General features: G+C 39.1%; 1 protein-coding gene across 1 annotated transcript in view; it reads left to right on the top strand.

Annotated features, from left to right (window-relative positions):
- The window catches only part of EXOC4 (exocyst complex component 4), an 890815-nt gene that overhangs the window by 715362 nt on the left and 148020 nt on the right, over nt 1-27433 (top strand). The window contains exon 13 of the mRNA XM_036759981.1: nt 18089-18244. Within this exon, the coding sequence (XP_036615876.1) occupies nt 18089-18244 (156 nt within the window). The remainder of the gene's footprint in view (nt 1-18088; nt 18245-27433) is intronic.

The following is a 27433-nucleotide window of genomic DNA, read 5'->3' as shown; positions in this document are numbered from 1 at the left end:
GTGTAATATCAACTGAGTAGGGACTTTTACTGTTTTAGAATGATTAATTAAGTGTCTTTGATTGAGCCTTACTAGGTGCAAAGCCCCAGGCCCAAACCCCTATCTACTAGGTGCTAAGCCTATGTGGGTGTGAAGCCCTCAGGGTCCTAAGGGGAGTTGCTAAGACTAGAGCCAGTAGTAGGAGCCTGAGTTCTGGTTGTTCAGATGATGTTTGATAATGGCTAAAGAGTGTATAAAAAGAGAAAACAGAGCTATTTGCTTCGGGCTCTCACTCTTGGAGGCCTGTTGATGTGGAGACTCTGGGCAGCTGTAGTTAAGAGCCCTCCAGCTTGTAAACCCCAATTTTGGGACTTTGTTAAACCCTGCTAACTATGCATTGAGATTTGAATCAGACAAGGTCTGTCTGTTGATGTTTGTAATTTGTTTGTGTTTGCTCTGAAGTTCAGGGTGCTGGCTTTTTCCTCTGAACTAAGTGAATGATATTTGTATGTTGGATTGAAATAAGATTGTTAACTCCTTAACATTGCTTTCCTTAGTAAAGCAGATCAAAAGAACCTGTGCTGGCAGCTTTCTTGTTTTTGGGCTTGTGTTGGTCTTTCACCCCCCACAGCAGCTGCTAGCCAAATGGTTGCAACAGTTAGATAGGTAAGGTGGCTTATCCTTGCCTTCTGGAGTGAGGATTCTGGAACTTTTGTAGAAGGCAGGGCATGCCATAGTGAATGGGGTTTATAAAATGGCTTGAAGTGGAGAGAGATTGGGGAAATAGTTTGCCATAATCCAGATTGCAAGATAATGAGAATAGAGAGAAAGAGGCAACTCTGATAAATGTTATGAAAAAAAGAATAATAAATCCCTTAAACAAAACCAGTTGGATAATTATTGGGTGATAATTAAGAACAAAAGCAGTGATTGAATGAGTTCTCCACTTCCTTATTTTCTTTTCTTAAACTGATCTGTTCTACAGCAGTCCATGAACAAATGATTTTTCTTCATATAAGGTTATGGTTCAGATATAGATAGGCTGTTGTAAAAATCTAAGCTATTCCTTATGGAAAGAGGATCATCTACCAATAACCATGTCTTCTATTGTCCATGGAGAGGATGTTAATGATATTCCCCCTGCCCACACTTCCCCTTTAGTAAAGCTGATTTTCTCATGACCATGCAGCTAAGTCAAGCCTAAATTGACACTATCTCCCTCAGCCTCCTGTCTGCTCTGATTAGTGAGAGAAATAACAAGCTATTCCCATTGCCTTCCTTTATTAAAGGGCAGAGGCTGAACTCTCAGCGCTCTGCTCTTTACATCTGCTGCCCTACTTGGTTTCAACTCCATGGAACAAGATTTTGGCCCTGGTCCTGCTGTCCCCCCTCAATCCTCTCGCTGCTTTCCTGCCTTCTTTTGTGTATTGCCTCCCCCCATTAGATTGTAAGATCCTTGAGGTTAGGGACTGTCTTCCTTTTTATTAATTGTATCCCCAATGCTTAACACAGTGCCTGGCACATAGTAGGAGTTTAACAAATGTTTATTGGATTGGATTTTCTCGTAGTACAGATATACGTACAGTAATGTGACTTTATTGTCTTAGCTGTTCCCTCCTAGAATCAAAACCACAAAAGTGCCTAGACCTAGAGGTGTATTCTGTAGATACAAAACAGAATCAGAACAGGAAGAAACTGGGCCTCAAAAGTTAAGTTTGTGACCTTGGCCTCATTTACAGCAGTGCTCTAACCTACATCAGACATTCACTTGTCAACATTATTTAAGCCAGAAGAGAAAAAGAAAATGACTTGTTATTAGTCTTCACTGACAGGTCTCAGAAGAGTGCCTCAAAAAAATAAGTGGGAAAAAAGGACCATTACCCTTGCAAAGACAGATTTTTAGAGAATTTGTTCTCAGTAATCAGGTTTGATTTTCTTAAATTCCTTCTATCCCCTAGTGCTTTCATTAAGACTACCAGCAAACCTTAACCAGCTTCTTTCTCCCTCTCCCATCATCCATGTAAACAAAAGATATCTTCTATTCTAAAATTTTTATTGGAGGAAGCAAAGTGTATTGTACCCCCTTAAGTTATCTCCACTCCTACAGGTACCAGCCATCTCATGCTTCACCTCTTAAATGGGGTTCTGACAGTAATTTCATAATTGGTCTCTTCACACCAATCTGTCCCATGCCTTGGTGCCAGAGAATTGTCCCTAAAGCTCATTGTCCAACTGTGTCACATCTCTGTTCAAGGAGCTTGACTGACTTCCTAGAATAGAATCACAGGATTTGAGAGTTGGAAGGGACTTCAGCAATGACCTACTCCAGCCAATCCTCAAAGGAATCCCCACAATAATGTACCCAACAAATGCTCATCCAGCCTCTTCTACTTTTCACCTGCTGATTGTTAGCAAGCTGACCTCAAGCTTAAATTTGCTTCTTTGCAGTTTCTACCCCAGTGCTCTGTATTTTCCCACTGAGGCCAAACAACAAATTTATTCTATTCTCCATGCAGACACTTGAAGACAACTATCAGATTCCCCAAGATTCTTTCCTTCCTTGGGCTAAATGTTTCCAGTTCCTTTAACTGATCCTCCTATGCCATGGACTCAAGACCATGCTGCTTGCCATCCTATAGATACTTTCCAATTTATCAATGTCCTTTTTAATCTGTGACACCCAGAACTTAACACAATTTTCCAGACCGGGTCTGACGAGGGCAGACTGCGGTGAGACTATCACCTTCTTCCTAGAAATCATGTGCCTCTTAACACAGCCCGAGATTGCAATAGCTTTTTGGATTGCCACATCATACTGCTAACATTGAGCATGCAATCCATTTAGACCATCAGAGCTTTCTCAAAACAACTGCTGTCTATCCATGGCTTCCTCGTATTATACTTGTGAAATTGATTTCCCGCCTCCACATTTCTATTTATTTATTTATTCATTCATTTATCCATTCATTCATTCATTCATTTATTTTCATTTTCAGCATTCACTTCCACAAAATTTTGAGTTTAAAATTTTCTTCCCATCTCTCCTCTCCCACCACCCCATTCTGATTACCCCTTCCGCCAATCTACCCTTCCTTCTACCACCGGCCCCCCTCTCTTATCCCCTTCTATTTTTCTGTAGGGTAAGCTAGATTTCTATTCCCCATTGCCTGTGTATCTTATTTCCCAGTTGCATGTAAAAACAATTTTTAACATTCGTTTTTTAAAACTTTGAGTTCCAAATTCTCTTCCTTCCTCCCTTCTCACCCACCCTCATTGAGAGAGCAAGCAATTCAACATACGTATGTAGGCATGCAGAACACTTCCATGATGGTCATGTTGGGAAAAATGAACTAGATTTCCCTCCATCCTGTCCTTCCTCAAAAGTGTTTGCTGCTGATTAACTCCTCCCCCAATCTTCCTGCTCTTCTATCACCCCCTCTTCTCCCTTTCCCCCCTACTTTTCCCTACACAAGTGAGTGTGTATCTTATTCCTTCCTTAAGCCAAGTCCGGTTTTGGCTTTTTCTTGCCTCTTTTATGTGAGGTAATTTAGCCCATTCTACCTCTCCCTTTCTCCTTCTCCCAGTACATTCCTCTCTCTTACCCCTTACTTTTATTTTTTAGATATCATCCCTTCATATTCAACTCACCTTGTGCCCACTACCTATCTATCTATCTATCTATCTATCTATCTATCTATCTATCTATCTGTCTGTCTGTCTGTCTGTCTATCTGTCTGTCTGTCTGTCTATCTGTCTATTCCCTCCAGCAACCCTAATAATGAGAAAGGTCTCATGAGTTGCAAATATCATCTTTCCATGTAGGAATGTAAACAGTTCAACTTTAATAAGTCCCTTATGATTTCTCTTTCCTGTTTACCTTTTCATGCTTCTCTGGAGTCTTATATTTGAAAGTCAACTTTTCTATTTAGCTCTGGCTTCCCAAGAATGCATTAAATTCCTCTACATCATTGAATATCAATTTTTCCCCCTCATTGGTTACACTCAGTTTTGCTGGGTAGGTGATTCTTGGTTTTAATCCTAGCTCCTTTGACCTCCAGAATATCATGTTCTAAGCCCTCTAATCCCTTAATGTAGAAGCTGCTAAATCTTGTGTTATCCTGATTGTGTTTCCACAATACTTGAATTGTTTTGTTTTGGCTTCTTGCAATAATTTCTCCTTTAACTGGGAACTCTGAAGTTTAGCTACAATATTCCTGGAAGTTTTCCTTTTGGGATCTCTTTCAGGAGGTGATTGGTGGAGTCTTTCAATTTCAACTTTACCCTCTGGTTCTAGAATATCAGGACAGTTTTCCTTGATAATTTCTTGAAAGATGAGAAAAGAGAAACAAAATAAGTTTTGAGCAACTCATTCTTCTCTCTGATACTGGAGTGGTTTGCCCTTTCCTTCTTTGGCTCATTTTATAGATGAGGAAACTGAGGCAAACAGAGTTAAGTGAGTTGCCCAGGGTCACAAGCTCCTAAGTATCTGAGGCTAGATTTAAACTCAAGAAGATGTTTTCCTAACTCCAGGTCCAGCACTCTAACCATTGCACCACCAAGCTGCCTGGTTCCATACCTTTCCTACATTTAATGAAATAACTGAGTTGGTGCCATATAGATTATGAGAATTTATTGAATTCTATGTCATAGTAATAATGATGAATTCGGTGATATAAATAGTTAATGCTATGGATCTATGATTTTATGAATTTGGGGAATTTTTAGTGTGGAAATTCCTTCCACCCATACATATTGAATATTGTTTGGCCTAGGTCAGTTTCCTGAAGTCCAGAGAAGTTGTGAATTTCCAAGGGTCAATTAATCCAAACAAAAACAATTAGTCATTAAATGCCTACCATGTACCCACTAGTATCAGAGTTGGGGTTTGAACCTAGGTCCTCTTTATTCCAAGTCTGTCCTCCACTAGACTGTATAGTCTGTGATTAGTGATATGAAGAGGTTAATGAGGATTCAGGACCAGTATCTAAACTACATGTTGCTTATTCCCTTTCTGCTAGCCTATGTTGCTAGTGTATCCTGTTGATTTCACCTTTGTACCATCTCATATGTGCCCCCCTCTGTCCTCTGACACTACCACCATGCTGGTACAGGCTTTCGTCACCTTGTGTTGGGACTGTTGCGGTAACCTGCTGGTGGGTCAACCTGCCTCAAGTCTCTCCTCCATTCAGCCACCAAAGTGGCTGTGATTTTCCTAAAGCACACACAGCCATGTCATCTCCCCTGCTCAGTAAACACAGTGGCTCCCCATCACCTCCAGGATCAAATATAAGATGCTCTGTTTGGTATTCTGCCGTTCTTAACCTCCTACCTTTCCAGTCTTTCTACACTGTACTCCCTGTCATGAACTCTTCAGTCCAGTGACACTGGCCTCATGGCTGTTCCTTCTGCAAGATACTCCATCTCCCAACCCCAGGCTTTTACCCTGGCTCTGCACCATGGCTTCAGTGCTCTCCTGCCTCACCTCCACCTCCTGGCTTCCTTCCAGTCCTAACTGAAATCCCATCTTCTCCAGGAAGCCTTTCCCAACCCCTCTTAATTCTAGGACCTCCTCTTCTTTAATTATTTCTTATTTGTCTTGTATATCTCTTGTTCATATATTTTGTCTCCCCTTTTAGATTATGAGTTCTTTGAGAGAAGGGATTATCTTTTGCCTCTTTCTGTATCTCCAGCACTTATAAAGAGTTTGTTTGGCACATAGTAATGGCACTTATTAAGTGTGTCTTGACTGACTTGCTCCTGAGAAATCTCCAAGGATTTCTTCCCAAGACAATGGCTACCTTTCCTATCATTCTATCTAAATGCCAATGGCAGTGACAGCCTTTTGATGCTACCTGCCTATGTTATCCCATCCCTCCAGTAGATGTGGTATTCTTCACTCAGTTTTTGTGCACTAAAGTCCTTGAATAACATGCCAGTGGTGTGTGTATACATACGTACATGCATACATACGTGCACACATACATATGTGCATGTGTATATACACATGCATGCATGCATACACACATACAGAGAGACATTTTAGAGATGGGTGAAGTAACTCTTGAAAAGCCTTGGAGATGAATAAATAGGAAATTCTTTTATGATTGTTATACAACAATACACACATACCCTGGTGTGTATAGCTTGTTACCTAATCAAATCTTACCGGCAAGGGAGAAGGTGTTTTCCTTTTCGATGAGTATGAAAATGCCGAGTGTCCTTTCTCACTTCCTCTCTCCCCATTTATTGCCCTCCCCAGGATTGGCACCTGCTGAGCAGTAATTAGGGCAGCCCTAATTTGGACAGCCAAATCCTGATTACAGTGAGAGGAAAAACAGGAAATGTTCTAGTTTTGCTGCCAGCAAATGACTGACTTAAATAGAAAGCCATATACAATTCAAATGATCCAAAAAGATATAACGGGATTGGGGGGTGGGAGGAGAGCGCCAACCTGATTCTTTTATCTGCTTCTCAGCAAATACTCTACAGAAATTACCAAATCCATAAGCTCATGATGCCCTCTGGTGAAAGTTAATGTGTCTTCCAAGATTTCAACATAAAACAGAGTTTAAAGAGAACTATGAGGTCAAAAATTTCTCACGTCCTTATGAGAACCACTTCAAGGGGAGACACAGTGTATAATAAGAGAGATGATATTTATTGCATGCTTAATTTCATATTGGAGACAAAAGGAAAAGGCTGGTTATAGAAGATATACTCAGGAATATCAGGATAAATTATATCTTAATTTGGCCAAAAAGATAAAGTCTGAAGAATTTGTTATAAATTCCATAAGTAACTTCATTGGTAACCAGTGTGGTTTCCTATCTGGTTGTCAGTTTTACAATGGGAGTCATCTCCAGTCATCTCTCTCCTCTCCTCCCCTCCCCTCCCCTCCCCTCCCCTCTCCTCTCCATTCCCCCCCACCTCCTCCCCTCCCCTCCCCTCTCCTCCCCTCTCCTCTCCATTCCCCCCCCATCTCCTCCCCTCCCCTTCATTCCCTTCTCCTAAGTGTTTGGGACAAAATTTGAACTCAGGTCTTGATTCTAGATCCCGCACTCTATCTATTTTGCTACCATTCATCAGTCAACAAGTATTTATTTACTTGGAGGCTCCATATTACAGTGGAAATGGTCATAGGACCCACACTCCAGTCCTGGCTCTGCCACTTAATCCCATGGTGACCTTGGGCAAATCATTTCTTTGGTGATGGGATTAGATGATCTCTGATGTACCTGTCAGCCCTATGTATTTGATACAACAGAATAGATAAAATGAAGAATACGAAGTAGTCCCCCTCCCTAGTAAGAATCCACGGGACTACGAGTTGAGGCTACATACATAAAACTTTTAGAGAATAAGACCACTGCATCACTCATTCACAAGTCAGAATTCTGGTACCTTCAAGTATTCAGCATGCAATAGTTGACCTGTTCTGGAAGTCTCTGTGGTAAATAAGAGTCATAAAGCATATGTGCTGTACTTAAGAAAAATGGAGCCAGTGACAAAAGTTTACTGTTTTCACATGCAGTTCTCTTCATTGTTCTTCTTGGTGTATTTGAGTGTTTGTGTTTCTTAAATTCATTAAAGACCAAAAAAAAAAAAAAGGGAAACAACATTAGGCCCTAACCCCTAAACTTACATCCAAGGTGACAGATTATAAGCAATGACATACCAATAGAATTAAAAAGTGACAGCTGATAGTAGAGGAAATAGATGTCTAATAACCGTCTATAAAATGTTGGGTTTGTAGTAGATGTAGTAGAGTCCATGCTCACCAGTATACAATATTTTTGTAAAAGAATAAGCAGCAGACCAGAAAGCAGAAGATCTGGGTTCAAGTCCAGGTTCTGACACTAAGTAGCCATGTGATTTCAGTTTTCCCATCTGTAGAATGGAGATAGTAATACCTTCACTGTCTTATAAGGTTGGTATGAGGAAAGGATATGAAAGATGATGAATGGATAGAGAAGTGCGAATCATTATCATTATAATTAGCCCAAATATTGCAGACTACTGGTCTACTAGTTCCGTAGTTTTAATTAAATTGCCACATCTGATTTGGACAGGCCCTGTCTATCTGTCTCAGCTGTTGGATTTTGGAGCAGCTCACAGATTCAGCCTGCAAAAGTAAATGCCCTACCCTGTCTGTCACCAAACAGTTGAGTTCAATTAGCCCTACCTGCCCTTAGTTGTTTACCTAATGAAAAGGCTCAGCACCCCAGCTGTGTCCAGAGACCATGCTCCTTTGCACTTCACAACTGTTCCGGAGAAGCAGCTCCCATCAGAGCCAGTCAACAGCACCAGCAGATGTTTTCTGAATGGAATTCACTGAGCTGTGTCGAGGGGATGGACCCTCCTCAATGCAGCACCATCACCTGTTCCAAGAGTTCCACCTATTTCCCTCTTCCTCTTGGGAGCGGGTACAAATAGTTACACAGATGGCTCTGCCTGTGGCCCGTTGAGCTGTGAATTAATTAGTAGATTATGGCTCTGGTAGTGACAATTAACCCTACTCCTCTTGTGGAATAATTGCTTGGGACTTCTCCCTCTTTGTGTGTACCCGTATGGCTATTTGGATATGTTCTGGATATTAGTAATGCAGATGATATGGGGCATCACAGACTCATAAGCTAATAAATGAAATTATTCAGGGGCAGTAACCTTGCCACCTAAATGGAAAGTTATCATTGGGATAATTTCATGTTGCCAACAGATGCTGCCATCTTCCAAATTCAGAGTTGCTGATAATATTGTTGTTCGCTCCATTCTAAATTTATTGTTGAATGGTGTGAGTATTCAATATGTTTTACCAACGTGAGCAGTAAAGTAAGATTAAATTCATCCAGGGTAAATGAGTAAATGGATCTGTGGCCCATCTGTTTCATTGAGTAGTGGAATGAAAAGCACTGATCGGGGAAACTACGTATTTCTGCCCATATCCTTGGGACCCAATTGAGTTCCTAAACCATCTAGGGCACATGAACCCAGTGATCTGAAGAATGAAAACTGGCTGAGGTCTATGTTTTCTATTGTCCTGCCAACCAGGTCTAAATTTCTAATGTCAGTCTTGAAGTACCAAAGCAGGGGGTCTTCACAAGGTTTCCTGGAACATCTTCCAGACCTGAAAAGGCTCCTTTGACATTAGCTTCATGACACATTCCGAGTAACTGATAAGAGAAAGAGCATTAACTTAAGAGTTAGGAGATTGGGTTTTGATTATAGGTCTACCACTGTCTACATTGATGACTTGAGCTAAGTCACTTTACCCCATTCATTGTTTCAATTAACAAGCATTGTTATTCTCTCTCTCTCTCTCTCTCTCTCTCTCTCTCTCTCTCTCTCTCTTCTCTCTCTCTCTCTTCTCTCTCTCTTCTCTCTCTCTCTCTCTTCTCTCTCTCTTTCTCCCCCTCCCTCTCTCTCTCCTTCTCCCCCCCACTCTTGCCCTGTCCCCACTCCCTCCTGACCCCTCTCTCTCCACCTCTCCCTCTCTTTCTCTCCCTCCTTCTCCTCCTCTCTAACACCGCCCCCCCCCCCAAAGAATAACAAAACCCTCAGTAAGTATTTATTGAAATGCCCTATGCAAGGTTCTGGGAATGCAATGAGCACCAAAGTACCACATCACTGCAGGGTGCTGTCTTAGTACTGCTAATATACCTCACTTTCCATAGATGTGCTCATAGGAAAGTGGAATTCTACTCCCCTGGTCAGACCATTTCTGGAGTATTGTGTCGAGTTGCAAGGGCCATATTTGAAGGACATTAATGAACTAGTGTCCAGAGAAGGGCAATCTGAATGGTAAATGGCCTTGAGCTCATGCCACATGACAATCAGTTGAAGGTATTGATAATGTTTATCTTTGAGACAAAAAACTCAGGAGCACATGATAGCTACATTTAGGCGTTTGAATGGTTGTGATGTGGAAGAGGGATTAGACTTACTTTGCAGGGTCCCAGAGGATGGAGCTTCCTTGTATTGGGCTACATGTAAGCTCCCAGAAGTCAGAAACTGTCATTGTTTTTTATCTTTGTTTCCCAATATCTAATATAGTGTCTTCTACACTGTAGGTGTTTGTTGACTGAATGAAAGAGCATTCATTAAGTGCTTATTATGTACCAAGATCTAAGCTGATGATGCAAATACACTCGAGCAAGATAGTCCCTGCCCCCAAAGGGCTTATATTCTAACAGAAGAAGACAATACATAAAGGGGAGCGGGAGAAAGTATATTTTTAAATGGGCAGGAAGTGGTATGATGGCCCATTTCCAGGCAAGACAAGTCAAAAGCTGCCTATCAGAGCTCAGAGTCACAGGGGCAAGTCCAGGTTTTGGGGGGAGGAGGATCAGGAGGATGAGCAGAGTGTAAGGGACATGGCTTGACAATGTCCCAAGAAGAGGCGGAGTGGCCTGGTTTCAGGCAGGAAGAGCTGAAAGCTTACCTATGAGGGCCTAAAGTCAGAGTCAGAGTTCCAGTGGGAGAGAAGGAGAGGGACAGACAGAATAAGGGAGCAGGGTTTGGAAATGGCCAGGAAGTGTTAAATTTACCTTTATCATAATAAGAACTATATGGCTAATTCAAGAATAGGATAATTTATTATTGTGTGGTACAGAGAATAAATGCAAAACAAATTAAAGGAAAGATATAGATAAGTATAGTGACAGAAGACAGCACAAGAGATAGCACTAGAACTTGGAAGGGTATTGAATGGTTGATAGGGTATGGATAAACATAGGAGAGGACAAAGACAGAAAGGAAAGAAAGAAGGATGGATGGATTTATTAAATGCTTATTATGTGAAAACCACTGTGCTGAGCTCCAGAGATACAAATAGAAAAGTAAGGAGGGTCCCTGCTCTCAAGGACTCACATTTTAATGGAGGAGGTAAAATATATGGAAGGTTACAGCTGCAAGTCACATGGAAAGGTCCCATAATCTTTAGGGTGCGGTGGCAAAACAGTTGGTAATACTGCTTCTTTAATGTTATTTCCACTCATAAAAGCATATTATCAACAGTGCCAAGAACTTTAGTGACAAGAATTTTCTGTGATTTCAATAGATGCGACTATAGCACCCGTGGGAGTAGTTGCCAGGTTACATCTCCATAAGAGTTGCTCCCCAGGATGTTATCTGAGTGCATTGGGCTGGAAGCATTGCTATTCCCAAAGTGCTTGTGTTCAGTTATTTGGACTATTCCTATCAGGGTCCAAATGGAGATGGTGGTCATAGTAGTGGTAGTGGGTCATCTTGCCTGGTATAAGCTGCCTCCTGAGTCTCCCTCAGTGCCCCAATGTGTACTAGGCTAGCATGCATGTCCTGTGTGTAGCAATTAGTTGGCAGTTCAAGGGGAGGACCAACCCCTTCTCCATAGAAAATATTTCCCTGAGGGGGTGGAGCCAACATGGCATCTGGAAAGCAGGGACTTGCATGAGCTTTCCCCCAGGTCCCTCCAAACACCTGTAAAAATGGCTCTGAACAAATTCTAGAGGTGCAGAACCCACAAAATAGCAGATGGAAGCAGGACCCCAGCCCAGGAAAGCCTGGATGGTCACGGGGAAGGATCCATCGCTCACAGAGCTGGGAGCAGAGCCGAGCAGAGCCCAGCATGGGCCGCACCAGGACCAACCAGACCAGGAGCTGGGCAGAACAGGCCACAGGGCCCTGAATCATTGAGCTGTGGCAGTTACTAGACTTCTCAACGCACAAATGCCAAAGACAACAGAGAAAGTTAGTGGGTAGAACTGCTAGAACAGAGTGGAAGGAGTGCATGGTCTGCCCCAGCCCCAGGGGCGCAGAAGTGGTACAGCTCTGGGGCTGCTTCCAACTGCAGTTGTGTCTGGCCCCAGGCCCACCAGGTGGGAGGAATTAAGTGGTGGATCAGAGCTGGAGTGCAGAGCCTGCTTGGATCTGAGTTGTGCTCCGTGTTGGCAGTTCTTGGGGGAGGGGGAGCATTGGTGTGGCAGAGCTTGCTGTGAGAAATAGCTCTGAAAAAAGCAGCACAAGGCCCCTAAAGCTTGGAACAAAGTATTTTCTACTCTACAAGCAGTCGTACCCTTACAAAAAGCAAGTAGTTGTTTGGGAACATGAACAGGCAGTGAAAACAGACTCAGACTTTGAAATCTTTCTTTGGTAACAAAGACCAAAACATACAGCCAGAAGCAGTCAACAAAGTCAAAGAGCCTACATCAAAAGCCTTGAAGGAAAATATGAATTGGTCTTAGGCCATGGAAGAGCTCAAAAAGAATTTGGAAAAGCAAGTTAGAGAAGTAGAGGAAAAATTGGGAAGAGAAATGAGAGTGATGCAAGAAAATCATGAAAAACAAGTCAATGACTTGCTAAAGGAGACCCAAAAAAAATACTGAAGAAAATAAATCCTTTAAAAATAGACTAACTCAAATGGCAAAAGAACTCCAAAAAGCCAATGAGGAGAAGCCTTGAAAGGCAGAATTAGCCAAATGGAAAAGGAGGTCCAAAAGACCACTGAAGAAAATACTACCTTAAAAATTAGACTGGAGCAAGTGGAAGCTAGTGACTTTATGAGAAATCAAGATATTCTAAAACAGAACCAAAGGAATGAAAAAATGGAAGACAATGTCAGATATCTCATTGGAAAAGCCACTGACCTGGAAAACAGATCCGGCTGAAATTATTGGACTACCTGAAAGCCATGATAAAAAAAGAGCCTAGATATCATCTTTCAAGAAATTATCAAGGAGAACTGCCCTGATATTCTAGAGCAACAGGGTAAAATAGAAATTGAAAGAATCCGCCTATCTCCTCCTGAAAAAGATCCCAAAAAGAAAATTCCTAGGAACATTGTTTGCCAAATTCCAGAGCTCCCAGATCAAGGAGAAAATACTGCAAGCAGCCAGAAAGAAACAATTTGAGTATTGTAGAAACCCAGTCAGGATAACACAAGATCTGGCAGCTTCTACATTAAGGGATTGAAGGGCTTGGAATACGATATTCCGGAGGTCAATGGAGCTAGGATTAAAACCTAGAATCACCTACCCAGCAAAACTGAGTATCATGCTCCAAGGCAAAATATGGATTTTCAATAAAATAGAGGACTTTCAAGCTTTCTCAGTGAAAAGACCAGAGCTGAATAGAAAATTTGACTTTCCAGCACAAGAATCAAGAGAAGCATGAAAAGATAAACAAGAAAGAGAAATCATAAGGGACTTACTAAAGTTGAACTGTTTAGTTTAGATTCCTACATGGAAAAATGATGTGTGTAATTCATGAGGCCTCAATATTAGGGTAGCTGAAGGGAATACATATACATATACATATATATATATATGTGTATATATATATATGTATATATATAGACAGCACAGGGTGAGTTGAATATGAAGGGAAGATATCTTAAAAAATAAAATTAAATTAAGGGATGAGAGAGGAATGTATTGAGAGAGGGAGAAAGGGAGAGATAGAATGGGGTAAATTATCTTGCATAAAAGTGGGAAGAAAAAGCAGTTCTGTAGGAAGGGAAGAGCGGACAGGTGAGGGGGAATGAGTGAATCTTGCTCTCATCGTATTTGACCTGAGGAGGGAATAACATACACACTCAATTGGGTATCTTACCCCACAGGAAAGAAGGAAGAAGGAGATAAAAAAAGGGAGCATGATAGAAGGGAGGGCAGATAGGGGGAGGAGGTAATCAGAAGCAAACACTTTCAAAAAGGGACAGGGTCGAGGGAGAAAATTGAATAAAGGGGGATAGGATAGGAAGGGGCAAAATATAGTTAGTCTTTCACAGCATGAGTATTGTGGAAGGATTTTGCATAATGATACGCATGTGGCCTATGTTGGATTGCTTGCCTGCTTAGGGAGGGTGGGTGAGGAGGGAAGAGGAAAGAGAATTTGGAACTCAAAGTTTTAAAAGCAGATGTTGAAAAAAAAGTTTTTGCATGCAACTAGGAAATAAGATATACAGGCAATGGGGCATAGAAATCTATCTTGCCCTACAAGAAAGTAAGGGGAAAAGGGATGGGGCGGAGGGTAAGGGGGGTGATAGAAGGGAGGGCTGACTGGGGAACAGGGCAATCAGAATATATGCCATCTTGGAGTGGGGGGGAGGGTAGAAATGGGGAGAAAATTTGTAACTCAAAATCTTGTGGAAGCCAATGCTGAAAACTAAAAAGTATCAACTAAAAAAATCTAAAAAAAAAAGAAAATATTTCCCTGAATGATGCCTATGAATATGGGACTAAAAACAGCACTAATAGGGCTCCTGCCTTTCGGAGGCAGTTGGTCAATAGTTGTTGCTTATGGTAATAGAGAAGGCAGGCTACTCCACAATGACTACAATAGGAGAATAGCTTCATTCATTCTTTACAATGTGCTTGCATTAAGGCAGCATAAATTCAAATTCAAATTAGCTTTTTAGGTTGCCATGTCACACTACTGACTCTTATCAAACTTGCATTCAGTCCCTTAGTTTCTTTATTTTGTACATTAAGATATCTTGTGTTGGATTGCCTCAAAGCAGGGCACACCTGTGTCCATTCAGTCACTCTTGTGAGAATATGTCTAGACTGCCATATGCATTCCCCAAAGAATATTCTGATTTGTAGCAGTTAAACTACTTCTCACTATTGAAAAGAACCTGACAGTGAATCCTTGCATAAGGAAAAAATGATTTGCCTAAGTGCCAAATTACTTGATCACTTGACTAAGTCCTTTAATGAAGAGATTTGGAATGTGTATAAACACCAAGGAAAGAAAGCAATTACGTAAGGTGATGACAGTAGGTTACAGAGATTCCCCAAACTGAAAGTTATTTCTCCTTGTTTCTAGATCAAATTTCATGTAGCCCATCCAAGCAAATTTGTGTCTGTCTTGTTCTATCTTGTTCTTAAGACCTCTAGCTAAAGTAATGTCATGATCCCTTCTAGTCCCTATTTCCTGTCCTTGCCTTTTTTTCCTTATTAAGCAGTTTTTCATGACATCTAACCTCGAGGCATAATAGAGCCCAAGGATACGTCTATACTCTCCTAAATGTTCTTTAGGGATCCAGTGGAGTATTGTTCTTTGCAAGGAGCTGCCTTATGTTTCCCAAACTGATCGATGAGGGGAATTCCAGTGATGTAGTCTACCTAGATTTGAGCCAAACTCGTAATATCTCATGCTATTCTTGTGGAAGAGATGGAGAGATATGGAAAAGGCAAAATCATGACTATACGTATATGTATGCAAGAGTAGTTGGATCGCTTGAGTCAAAGAGTGTGATGTCAACATAGACAAAAGTCTTCACTAGAGTACCTTAGTGATCTGTGCTTGTCTCTTTGTTATTTAATATTTTTATCAGTGTCTTGGATAAAGCCATAGATGGCACATTCACTAAATTTGTAGACAACCCTCAGCTACAAAGCGTATCTAATACAGTGGATAACAGAATACAAAAAGTTCTTGACAGATGGAACGTTGGCCTGAATCTAATAAAATAAAAAGCAATTGGAATAAATGTAAGGTCTTGACTTGGGTACCCCAAATCAACTTCCGCAAATATAATATAGGGGAAGTATGTTTAGATGGCAAGTTGTCTGAAAAAAAAATCTAGGAGTTTTAATGGACTGCAGATGCAGTATGAGTTAGCATCGTAATATAGCAGCCTAACAGTAATGCCATCTCGAGATGCATTGAGAAAGACATTGTTTCTAGGGGTGAGAGGTTAATCCAATAGTCTGTACCTCTGTGCTCTGCCCTTTTCAGATCTCATCTGTAATACTGGGTCGATTTAAGAAGGACATTGATAAGTTATAAGCGCTCAGAAGAAATCATCCAGGATAGTGAAGGGCCCTGAGCCTGTGCTATATGAAGAATATTTGAAGGAATTGGAGATGTTTAGCATGGAGAAGAAAAGATACAGGGAGAAAACAGAGATCTCTCCAAGTATTTAAAGGACTGCCAAATAGATGACAGATTGGATTTGTTCTGCTTAGCCCTAGAAGACAAAACTAGGAGCACTGGGTAGAAGTTGTAAGGAGGCAAATTCAGGCTTGCTATTAGGGGGGAAAGTGTCCTCAAACTCATAGCATAAAATGTCCAGTGGGCTCAAAATCAGATTCTGAAGGTTTCTGAGAATCTCCTTTGTTAGCTCCCATCCTAAATTCATCAGTTGGATTAAGTAAATATATCACTTTTGCTGATAAATCTATTTCATTTAAGGGAGAAAAATGTGCATGAAGTTCCCCTGTGCCAATCAATCAACAAGCATTTATTAAACACTTACTGTGTGCCAGGCACTATGCTAAGTACTAGGAATAAAAGGAAAATAAAAAGAAACTGCTGCTGCCCCCAGGGAGCTCACATTCTAATGGAAAAAAGAACATGCCAACATGATATATCCAGTATAACTGAGAGATAATCTGAGAGGAAGGTGACACTCAAATTGGTTGCACGACCTTTTGCAGAAGGAAGGATTTAAGCTGTGTCTTGAATCCCGGGAAATGAGGAGGCAGAAGGATGAAGGGAAAGCTTTCTAGGCATAGAGAACAGTGCCTGCAAAGGTACAGAGTCAGGAGAGGGAGCTTCAAGCACAAGAATAGTGAGAAAGCCAGTGTTGCTGTATCATCAAGTGAAAAGGAACAGAGGATCAGAGCACTGGAAAGGTGGGATGGAGCAAATTTGGGAAGGACTTAAAATACCAAACAGAGCATCTTAGGTTAGGTCCTAGCGGGAATAGGGATCCATTGAAATTCATGAAGGTGAGGGGTGACATGGTTAAATCTATGCTTTATGATGAGCATTTGGGCAGCTGAATGGAGGATGGACTGGAGAGGTCTGAGACAGGGAGGCCAACCAGAAAGCTTTTACGGCAATTCAGGCCTGAAGTAATGAAGGCTGACTTCCAGGTGGTGGCTGTGTGAGTGGACGGAAGGTGATGGATAGGAAAAGTGTTACAGAATTAGAAACAACAAATCTTGATGACATTGCACATGTGAAGTAAGTGCCAGAGAGGAGGTGATGATGGCACTGATGCTGGCAAGCCTGGGTGACTGGACAGATGGTAGTGCCCTTGATAATAAGAAGAAATTTGGGAAGAGAAAAGGGTTTAGGAGAAAAGATAATGAGTTTTGTTTTGGACATATTGTGTTTGATGTATCAGCAGGAAATTAAGTTTAAAATGTCCAGGAGGTAGTTGCTGAAGAAAAAAAGTCTTGTCCATAATAAGGCTACAAAGAGATTATTTCCATATCTTCAGTTGTACATAGTAAGTGCATAATGAATATTTGCTCAGTTGTTGAATTTAGTGATTTAATCTGTGGCAAATTAGTACTTCCTAAGTAAATAAATATCAATTATATCACTAGAATTACTAGCAAGATTTGGAGCCATAGAAATTAGTTATTCTGACACAAATGTTCAATGGAAAGCCAATCATTATAATTAAGATGAAACCGAACATTAAATGTAGTTTTGAAAGTACATTCTAGTAAGAGGAGGTATAAATAAGTAAACCAGGGAACTTATAGAAGGATATGGAGTATTTTAACTTTGGGTCATTAGTTTAACTGTCTCAAAGATAACGTCATCAAAAACTATTTCTACCCAACAACTAATGGCAGGTAGGCAAGTGGTGAGTTGATGATGATGGGCCTTATAGTGTACAGGTGACAAAATGTCCCTATGTGCTGGTGTAAAGTGAGAAGTCAAGGGATGGACTTCCATTCTAGTCCCAAATGTTGTCTTAAGAGAGGTATAGCTGACTCATGTTTATGAAGTTTTGTTACTTTCTATGTGGTATCCATGCTCAGTAACCTAATAATAACCCTACATTATGGATTATCTTGGTCACTCTCTATTTAATATCTGTCTTTAAAGAGACCAGTAGGACTTACACATGCTATCTCATTTATCCTTAGCACCCTCAGCATCTACTTTCTAGAAGTTGATGCCCAACATGGCCTTTGGTGTAAGCCAAAGCCAATCTAAGTGTTGTGATCCATTATGCCTCATTACCTCCACACTCATACAGTAAATTTTTCATGAGAAAGAAGAGGAGAATAACTTTCACCCAACAAGAAATAAGGAATGGAAATAAGGTATGCTTTTTTGAATATTATAAATTTGATTAAAATGTATGATTTTTCCCCCTTATGCTCAGGAGCATTGCCCAATCAGAGGAGAAACTGGTAATCAGTGCATCCTGGGCAAAAGATGATGACATCAGCAGACTTTTGAAATCTCTGCCAAACTGGACTAATATGGCTCAACCTAAACAGCTGAGATCCAAGAGAGAAGAGGAAGAAGATTTCATAAGGTAAAGGATCTTTGTTCCTAAAAAATTAATAAAACAAAATGAAGTTTTTGTTTCAACTCAGCCACTAAGAATTTCATGTTGTCTATGTGGAATTATTTAGTTACACAAGTAGAACTTTGAAGTTAGCTAGAGTCACTGATTTTTTTCTGAAGAACCTACTCATTTTTATGTGGCCATCTTGCCACATTACAACATCTCCACCTCTGTGTCTTTTTTGATCCGTATTAAATTGATAAATGTTAACCGTATGTGTAAAATGTTTTGTTGTATTAAAATCAAAGTCAGGGGCTCCCAGAAAGATGGTGGAGTGAGTAGTCCTGTCTATGCTGAACTCCTCTTCACCACCTTCAACAAATGTACTAAATAAAGTAAAAGAACACAAAAATTGGCAAAAAGAAACTAAAGAAATGTGTAATAAACACAATAAACAAGATATTAAGATATCTGTAGAAGGGAAAATTAATACTGCAACAGAAACAAGAATTAAAAGATCTGACATCTATCCAGATGAAAATAAAATATCTTCATACACAAACAAACATGAGACTCAGCTGCTTAGAACAAGAAGCAGAATATCTTAATAAAGCAATGAACTTCCTAAGAGAGTGGCAGAGATAGAACACAAAAAAGCAAGGATAGAACTCATCCCACAGCACTGGAGGAAAGACAACAAACCTAGAAGGACACTTGAGAACAGAACAAAGCAAATGCCTTGAAGACAGAGCTTTGTAAGACAAGCTAAAGATGACTGACTGCACTCTTAAAAAAAAGCATGATGAAACAAAAAGACTGAACACAATAGTCCAGAAAATAACATAAGAAAATTGCCTGAAAGTATTGGAAACTGATGGGGGAAATACAGATCAATAGACTCTTTAGAGAGCAGTTAGAGGAAACCAATATAAATTCTCCTGGAAATACAGACACAACTTCCACTTTCATATCAAAGATAGGGAATCTTGGAAGCAGAGAGGAAGAAGCAGTTCACATATCAAAGGGCATAACTTTCAATCATTCAAACATCTTTGGAAGAGAAATGGAAGAGAAGTCTGGAATCCAGTGTTCCATGAAGGGCATAGATTTAATTCTGGAGGGAGTCTTATAGGCCATATAGTCCAGTCTCGTCATTTTAAAGATGATGAAACTGAAACCCAAAGAGGGTAAGTGACTTGCCCAACAGAACACAGGTTAAAAGGAGGATTTGAACCTATGTCCTTTCACTTTAAATCTTCTATTCTTCCCTTGCACCAAAAAGCAAATTAAATTGGCCCACAACCAAAGACGGTATAGCACACCAAATTTTATTGCATTTTGCAAATAGTGCATTTTTTACAAATTGAAAGTTCATGGCAATCCTGCATTAAGCAAGTCTAGCAATGCCATTTTTCCTACATCATATGCTCACATCTTGTCTCTGCGTCACACTTTGGTAATTCTCACTGTATTTCAAACTTTTCATTGTTATTATATCTGGTATGGTGATTTGTGATCAGTAATCTTTGATGTTACTGTTGTCATTGTTTTGGGGTGCCATGTACCACACCCAAATAAGACAACAAACTTAATGATAAATATTATGTGTGTTCTGATTCCTCTGCCAACCAGCCATTCCCCCATCTCTCTCCCTTTCCTTGATCCTCCCTATTCCCTGAGATACAACCATATTGAAATTAAACCAATTAAATAACAGTACAGTGACCTCTAGGTGTTCAAGTTAAAGGAAGAGTCAATTGATGCAACAAACTTCATTGTTGTCTTTTTTTAAGAAATTGCCGCAGCCACCCCAAACTTCAGCAACCACCACCCCGATCAGTCGGTAGCCATCAACACGAAGGCAAGACCTTCCACCAGCATAAAGATTACAACTCGCTGAAGGCTGAGATAGCATTTTTTAGCAAAAAAGAATTTTTTAATTAAGGTACATATGGTGTTTTTTAAAGCATAATACTATTGTACATTTAATAGAGTACCGTTTAGTATAAAAATAACTTTTATAGGCACTGAGAAACAAAAAAAAAACGGTGATTTGCTTTATTGCAATATTCACTTTATAACTGTGGTATTGAATCAAACCTGCAGTATCTCTTAGGTATGCCTGTATATCTTGCAAAACTGAGGATATTACCTTCATGAGAAAAGATAGACCATCAGTATGATCACAGACTTTTCTTCATTTTTCTTGGCAGGAATGGGGGAGGGGAGAGGCAGAGCCAGGAAGGACTTTGACATACCCCTCTGCCAAATGACAAAAACCTAACAGATAAGCAAGATAATATAGAAAGAAATTAGTGATTTATAGCCTGACTACTAGGAAAGAAATTCTTTATTTGACAGAAACTACTGAGAACACTGAAAAACAATTTGATGCTTAATGGGTTAGACTGACATTTTATTCTACATACCAGAATAAAATTCAAATAGTTAAAATGATGAATGTAAAAAGTCAAAATGTTTAAAAGTTAGAAAAGAATAGAAAGTTTTATCTCTCAAAACTCTGAATGAGAAAAGAATTCATAAGTGACTATGACACAGAAAACATTATAAAAGACAAAAGAGAAAAATTTAAATTAGAGAAAATTTCAAAACTTTTGTACAGACAAAATTAATGAAGATTAAAAGATATGACTTATTAATGTCTGACATTTAAAATCTATAAGAAATTAACACAAATCTATAACATTAAAAACCATTCCCCCATATACATAGACTTAGGCTATGAACAGTTTTCAAAAGAAGAAATGCAGACTATAACCAACCATCTGAAAATTTGTTCAAAGTGTCTGAAACTCAGAGAAATTCAAATTAAAACAATTCTCATGTCATATCAGTCCCCTCAAATTAGCAAATATAATAAAAGACTGAAAAATTCAATGTTGGAAGGGCTGTGGAAAAACAGGGACACTAACCCACACTGAGCAGAACCATGAGTTAGTTTAACTATTCAAGAAAAGAATTGTATTATGTAAGAAAATATGCTAAATGGTTCATTCCTTTTAACACAGCAATCCCCAGTATTAGATTTTATAACTGTATCACAGCAAGAAAAGACTCAGGTACAAAAATATCTATAGCAACACTATTTTTAATAACAAAAACCTTAAAACTAGCTATGTTCCCAACCATTAGGAAGTAAGTTCCTTAATAAATCATGGTATATAAATACATGAGTCATAATGAATGATTATATGAAGAATGCAAATAAACGTGAGGAGACTTGTATGAAACCAGTGCAGACTGAGAAAAGCAGAACCAAATGAACTGTATACACCACAATTGCAAGTGTATAAATGGAGACAAAAAAGTCAAATTAACTCAGGTTTGGTGTAGTGGACAATATTTATACCCAATTGCTAGGTTAAAGCACAAATCTGTCCTTTCTGTTATGAAATAGTAAATTAAGTGGTAAGCTTAAAAAGTGGAAAATGATATGTACTATCACAATTATTCTTTTAGGAGCTATTGCTTAACTAAACATGGTGGGGGTGGCCTGCAGCATAGCGGGTCCTGTGGGTTGGGGTTGCTTGGATGTTGAAATGTGTCCACTGTGCCAAAACAAATCATTTTAAAAAAAATAATGTAAAGTTACCTCATACACACACAGGAGTCAAGTTCACTTATACTTTCTTTTGCCCATTCACATGAACTCATAAAGTCAAATTTGATGAACTTAAAATAAATAGTTGATAACATTTTGTTACACCTGATCACAAGACAAAAAAATTCATTCTAATAGTCTGGGGCATCACGTTTTACTGTATATTTATATTTGTAGAGTGGACTGAATTCATGTCGATTATTTTTTAGTTTGATCAGTACCCTGGTATAACTTTAACTATAATTTGCCATGAAATCCTCATTCCTTCTTTTTTCTTTCATATTGATCAGATTGTCCCCAAGAAGTTTGACTATAATGGTGACTGTCAATTGTCCATATTCTAGGGTGAAAGCAAAATATTTTTAAAAATTTTTATTTGAATTACCCTTTCACATATTAAACCAAATTGTGCCCTCATAAACCTTCATAGTCCTCCACATTCCACTTCATTTGTGGAGTAGTCTGTTAAGAATAATGCATAATATCTATAGTGATGAGAGAAATTTACATGAGAGTGGAAGGGTATGCACCTACATATATACCCACATTAGAAAAAAAATTGACTAACCTTAAAACCTAGGGTTTGACCCTTTCACAGTTTTTGATATGTACAAATATTCGAATAAATCTGTCATCTCCATTTGGGATTTTCTTCAAATGATATAGGTCAAAGGGGTCAAATTCATGAAGGCTACTGCAGGCCACGTGAGCCCCCAACATTCCTGTGTGCCCCAACCAGATTAAAATGTAATCAGGAAATATTTAACAAATTGAAAATGTAATAAAACATAGATAATTTTAACTTGTAGTTTTTTAAGTCAACATTCAGCATGCAGGGATCCATTTCTCTTTGAGTCTAATACTACTAATATTGGTCACAGCTCATCCATGCCTGCCTGTGTGGCTCCCCAAATTCACCATAGGGGTGAGCCCCTCAGAGGTGCCGGAGACCTTCCTTGTATGTCCCCTGACATTACAAGAGAACCAGGGGACCACCCTGGCTGTTTACCTGCCCTCCTTCACTCTTGCCTCCTGACCCAGCCGTGTCTCCTTCCCATCATACAATTCTTGATGACATGCTTGACTCTGGCTCTTCTGGGGAGCTTATTGTTAGTTGTATGTTTCAGCCTACTCACATCCATCATGCCCTCCCTGCCCTCTGTGTCACCCTCCTCTGTAGTTCTTTATATCCCATATCTCACTCACTGCCATATAACAACTGTGGTCAAATGTTAGTATTCAGAAGATGGGCCTTTGCTTTCACAGGAAGCTTGTGAAATAAAAGGGCTTTGCAATTTACACTTTCCCCAAAGCCATCAAGCCCGCTCTCATCTATTGAACTCCAGGCCCTAATCATCCATCTGTACTGTCTGTTCCAAATTTAAGTACTGTTGGACAAGTTCTATGGAGCATCCATTCAGATGCATGTTGAAATCTGGGCAGTAGACATTCTTCGTTCACAGCTTTTCATATTATCAGTTTTTTAGATAAGACCAGACATTGATTTGACCTTGGGTGGTTCCAATGCCTGCTTCACCCTGTGTCTTTAAGTGCACATATTTAGCAATACATAGAATTGTAATGATTATGTTAGAAAACAATTTCTGATATCTATCACATATTTTTATTAAGTTTTCTAGTTAGGTCAAATGAATGTGTGTCTTCCCATTTTTCCACATGGCATTATTACATAATATTGTATTGCATTTTATAATTAACAAAGACTTTTCAGGGACTTTTCTGCTGAAATGGGCTGCTCTGGGAAGTAGTTTGCTCCCTCTTTGGAGGTTTTCTGACAAAGGCTAGATGGCATCATGTAGGATTTATTACAGAGGGGATTTTTGTTCAAGTATAGGATCACAGGGTCATAAAGTTAGGCACCTAGCAGGGACCGGAGAAGCCATTTAGTCCATTCCCTTCATTTTGGGGCGAGGAACAGAAGTACAGGGAGGTTAGGTAACTTGCCTAGGGATGCACAGCCCAAGTTTCTGAGACAGGATTTTTCATCAGGTGTTCCTGACTCTAAGTTCAGTGTCCTACTCCATGCTGCTAGATGGCCTCTAAGGTTCCTAATTCTGAGATTCTGTGTTTAGTTAATTCTCACAGTCTTTTAGAGATGAAAGTTGAGATTTCTAGTCTTACTTCAAAGAGAAGAACTCCACAGTATTCCACAAGGTGATGGAAGGACCAGATTGGAATTCAAGGCCATGCTTTTCTAGATTATCCTTTAGCCGGTTGAGTCATACTATTTCCCAATCTTACCTTAAGTTCTAATAAATCTGTTATATTTATTTTAAGAAAATGGCAAGGGAAGGGAGTGACCTGTAGGTCTGCTCTGTTTTGTGTGGGTTTGATTTTGTCATCTTAACCTGTCACATACTCCATCGTGATTAAAATTTGAAAGCCAAGGTAAGTACTAGAAGACTTTTCATTAATATTCCAGTGTGATGGGGTTGACAACAACCCTTGATTAAGCACATTATAGGCCATGGAACTTGGCATGAGCCGAGAGGAGTGAGAAGGCAGGCTTCACTTCCTGTAATTAATTTTTAAAACTCTTACAACTTCTTGGCACTTGTATGAATATGGAGGACAGTACTCTTTGAATAAAGGTTAGAGTGCTTCCATTACTAAGATGATGCCCTATTTCTTCCTGTTTTTAGCTTCAGAAATATATGATTTCCAGACTAAATTTTGAATAGAAGGAAAAATATGTTTCAACAAGGATTTTAGTGATGTGAGAGGCTGTGTGGTACAGTGGATAGAGAGCTGGTCTCAAAACCAGTAAGTCCTGGATCTGAGTCTGACCTCGCATCTCTGACATAAACTGGCTAGGTGAGCCTGGACATGTCTTTCACAGTCCTCTAGCTCAGTGGTGTCAAACTCAAATAGAAACCAGAAACTTTCATCCATATGTAAGGATCCCTGCAGGCTGCATGTTGACTTCATATTAAAATGCAATATCATTTATGTTTTATTGTATTTTTATTTATCTTGTTAAATATTTCCCAATTACATTTTAATCTGGTGGGGATACACATTCAGGAGTGTTGTGAGCCTCAGTGCAGCCACTGCCTGAGTGTTTGATACATTGGTTCTAAAATCATATTCCAAGGAAAGTGCTCACCTCTATTGGTAGGCCTTTCCTCCCTCAAGACTTCCCTGTACCTGTGAAATCATGGGTCTAGTCCCCAGCCCTATCCTTTATTAGTATAAAAAGAACAGAATCATATAACCATCATTCTTGGAGAAGCTAGTTTTCTTTTGTATTGCTTTTCTAGATCCTACTTGGGTTTCTTTTCAATCTAATAAAATCCCAGTGGTCCAGGTGCCCCAAAGACTGGGGTATGCTAGAACCAGCTTCAGAAATAAGAACTGACTGCTAACTTCTCAGTGTGAACATTTACACCTCAGAAATAAGAAACAGCTAGAAATCAATTTTTTGATTGTCTATCAAATAGACATAGAAGCATATTTAAGAAAATATGAAATCCATTTGGTTTGAGAGCTCTATTTGTTCTATTCATAGAACAAGATGTATTTTTTTCTTAGAGCTAGCAATTCCTTAAGCAAAAGGATGTGTGACTGGTGAGACTAGATTATTCTGCCTATGAGATCTAAAGAACACATATGTACTCTGAATCAGAGAGCATTTTACTGCCTTACAGTCAGATGGATGATAAGAATTTAAGTCTGTTAAGGGATTAGAGAGGTTACGCAATCTACGAGAATAATAGTAATGGACCAGCATAATAATTGACAAGGAATTGAATGTGGTTGGGAATTAAAACTCATGCTCCATCAGCTGGTATCATCCTAAGCTCCACCACTGGTACTCTGAATTCACCGTTTTCTGTAGCTCACAGGGCTTTATCACTTGGCCTCTCATAGTACAGCTTTTGCCTTTTGTTATTATTGGTCTTTTGATGTATTAGAAAGGCACATTGGAAACCATAAAATGCTATAGAAATTGGAGCTACTATTCTTATATGTCATGGTTGCTATTCTAGGCAAGAGCCCTGGTGAATGTTTGAACACATTATTAGAATATATCTAGGAGAAACAATGTGATAGAATGCCTAAGAACCATTTATTTTTCTAACCCAAAGGCAATAAAAATGGAAAATCATTGTAGTAGGAAAGGGAAGGAAAAAAAAGGTGGTTACTAAGAAACAAAGTAGGAGAAAGGCCCAAAACTAAGCATGTTCAATTTGTTTTGGAGAATATGCAAAATTAATTGCAAAGAGAAATCAGAAGAAATTACAAAAAAAAATAATAAGACCTGGGAATATTTGGAGACTTTCTAAAATTTTTTTTTGATTATGTGTGGGCTGTTGGATGAGTAGAAATTCTGTTGAGATTTATTTTTACTGGTTTATGAAACAATTAAATTAGCATGATTAAAAAACAACTAAAATATTCTCTTCCCAGTGAAGGAAGCCTGATAATTATCACTCCTAAACTTTTCTTTGGTATGGTGTTTAAAATTTTAATAAAGGAATAATGGAAGAAAAGCAAGAAAAAAAAAACCTGAATTCTCACAAGACAATTCACCACCTTTCAAGTAGAAAGAGAAGGAATATGAAGAAAAATAAGGAATAAAATACCCTAAACTAGGGGAGGAACAAGAGACTAGTCCTGAAAATTTGGGGAGAAGATATGAAAGGCATCTTCTGTGCTGACTTAGACAAGTCCTGTCAGCTCCCAGAGCTTTGGCTTCTTCATTTGCAAAATGAGGGAGTTGGGTGAGATCATTTGTAAGATCTCTTTCAATACTTAAAAAAAAAAAAAAAAGCAGAAGCTTGTAAGGCCTTACAGTGACTTTAGATCAAGAAACCTTGCTTTAACAGCATGAGTTCAATCAGAAAGGTACCAGGGGAAAAGGCTAGAGAGGCTAAGTGGCAATAAAAAGAAGAGAACCAGTGTTTAAAAGGACCCAAAGAAGACCAGTAGGAGGGGAGTCTTTAGATATACTTGAAGGAGGAAGTAAAAGATTGGTCTGATGGAATAATATGGACTTCTTTTGCCAGGTTCAAAATGCTTCCTGGAATGGAGACATTTATTTTACTATATCAAAGCACCTAATGTGATTTTTTAAAATGTAATTATAAAAAAGATGCACAAGAAAACATAAATATATTAAGTTAGGACAAAGGAAGAAACAGCTCTACTAAAATATTGTTTTGCTTGATTAAATGAAGGTCAGAGATGGATATAGGAGCACTGCCAATCAGACCTGAATGAGAAAGAGGCCTAAATATCAAAATTAAATGTAAAAGACTGGCAAGTAACTGGGCATCAACTGAAAACATATCCATTGATATTCAAACTGATTAGATTAGGAAAATTGAGATTATTATTATACCATAGTTGTATGTCTCTTGTTAACGTAAGATTGGCAATAAATGAAAAGAATCATAAAGTCTGACCTAGACATTACATAAATACTAATCTAGTGAGACATTTATTTGGGGATCATACTGATTATATTGTTAAAAGTTCAGTGACTTGGTGTTTTCAACATGCTATGTTTCTTGTTTTATTTCAAGTAATAAAAATACTTAATTTTTTCAGAATTTGTTCTGAGCATTTGA

Source organism: Trichosurus vulpecula, chromosome 5 (genome assembly GCF_011100635.1).
Source record: "Trichosurus vulpecula isolate mTriVul1 chromosome 5, mTriVul1.pri, whole genome shotgun sequence".
In the NCBI taxonomy this organism is placed as follows: domain Eukaryota; kingdom Metazoa; phylum Chordata; class Mammalia; order Diprotodontia; family Phalangeridae; genus Trichosurus; species Trichosurus vulpecula.
Note: the sequence above shows the minus strand (reverse complement) of the source record. Positions and strands in the feature narration are given on the sequence as shown.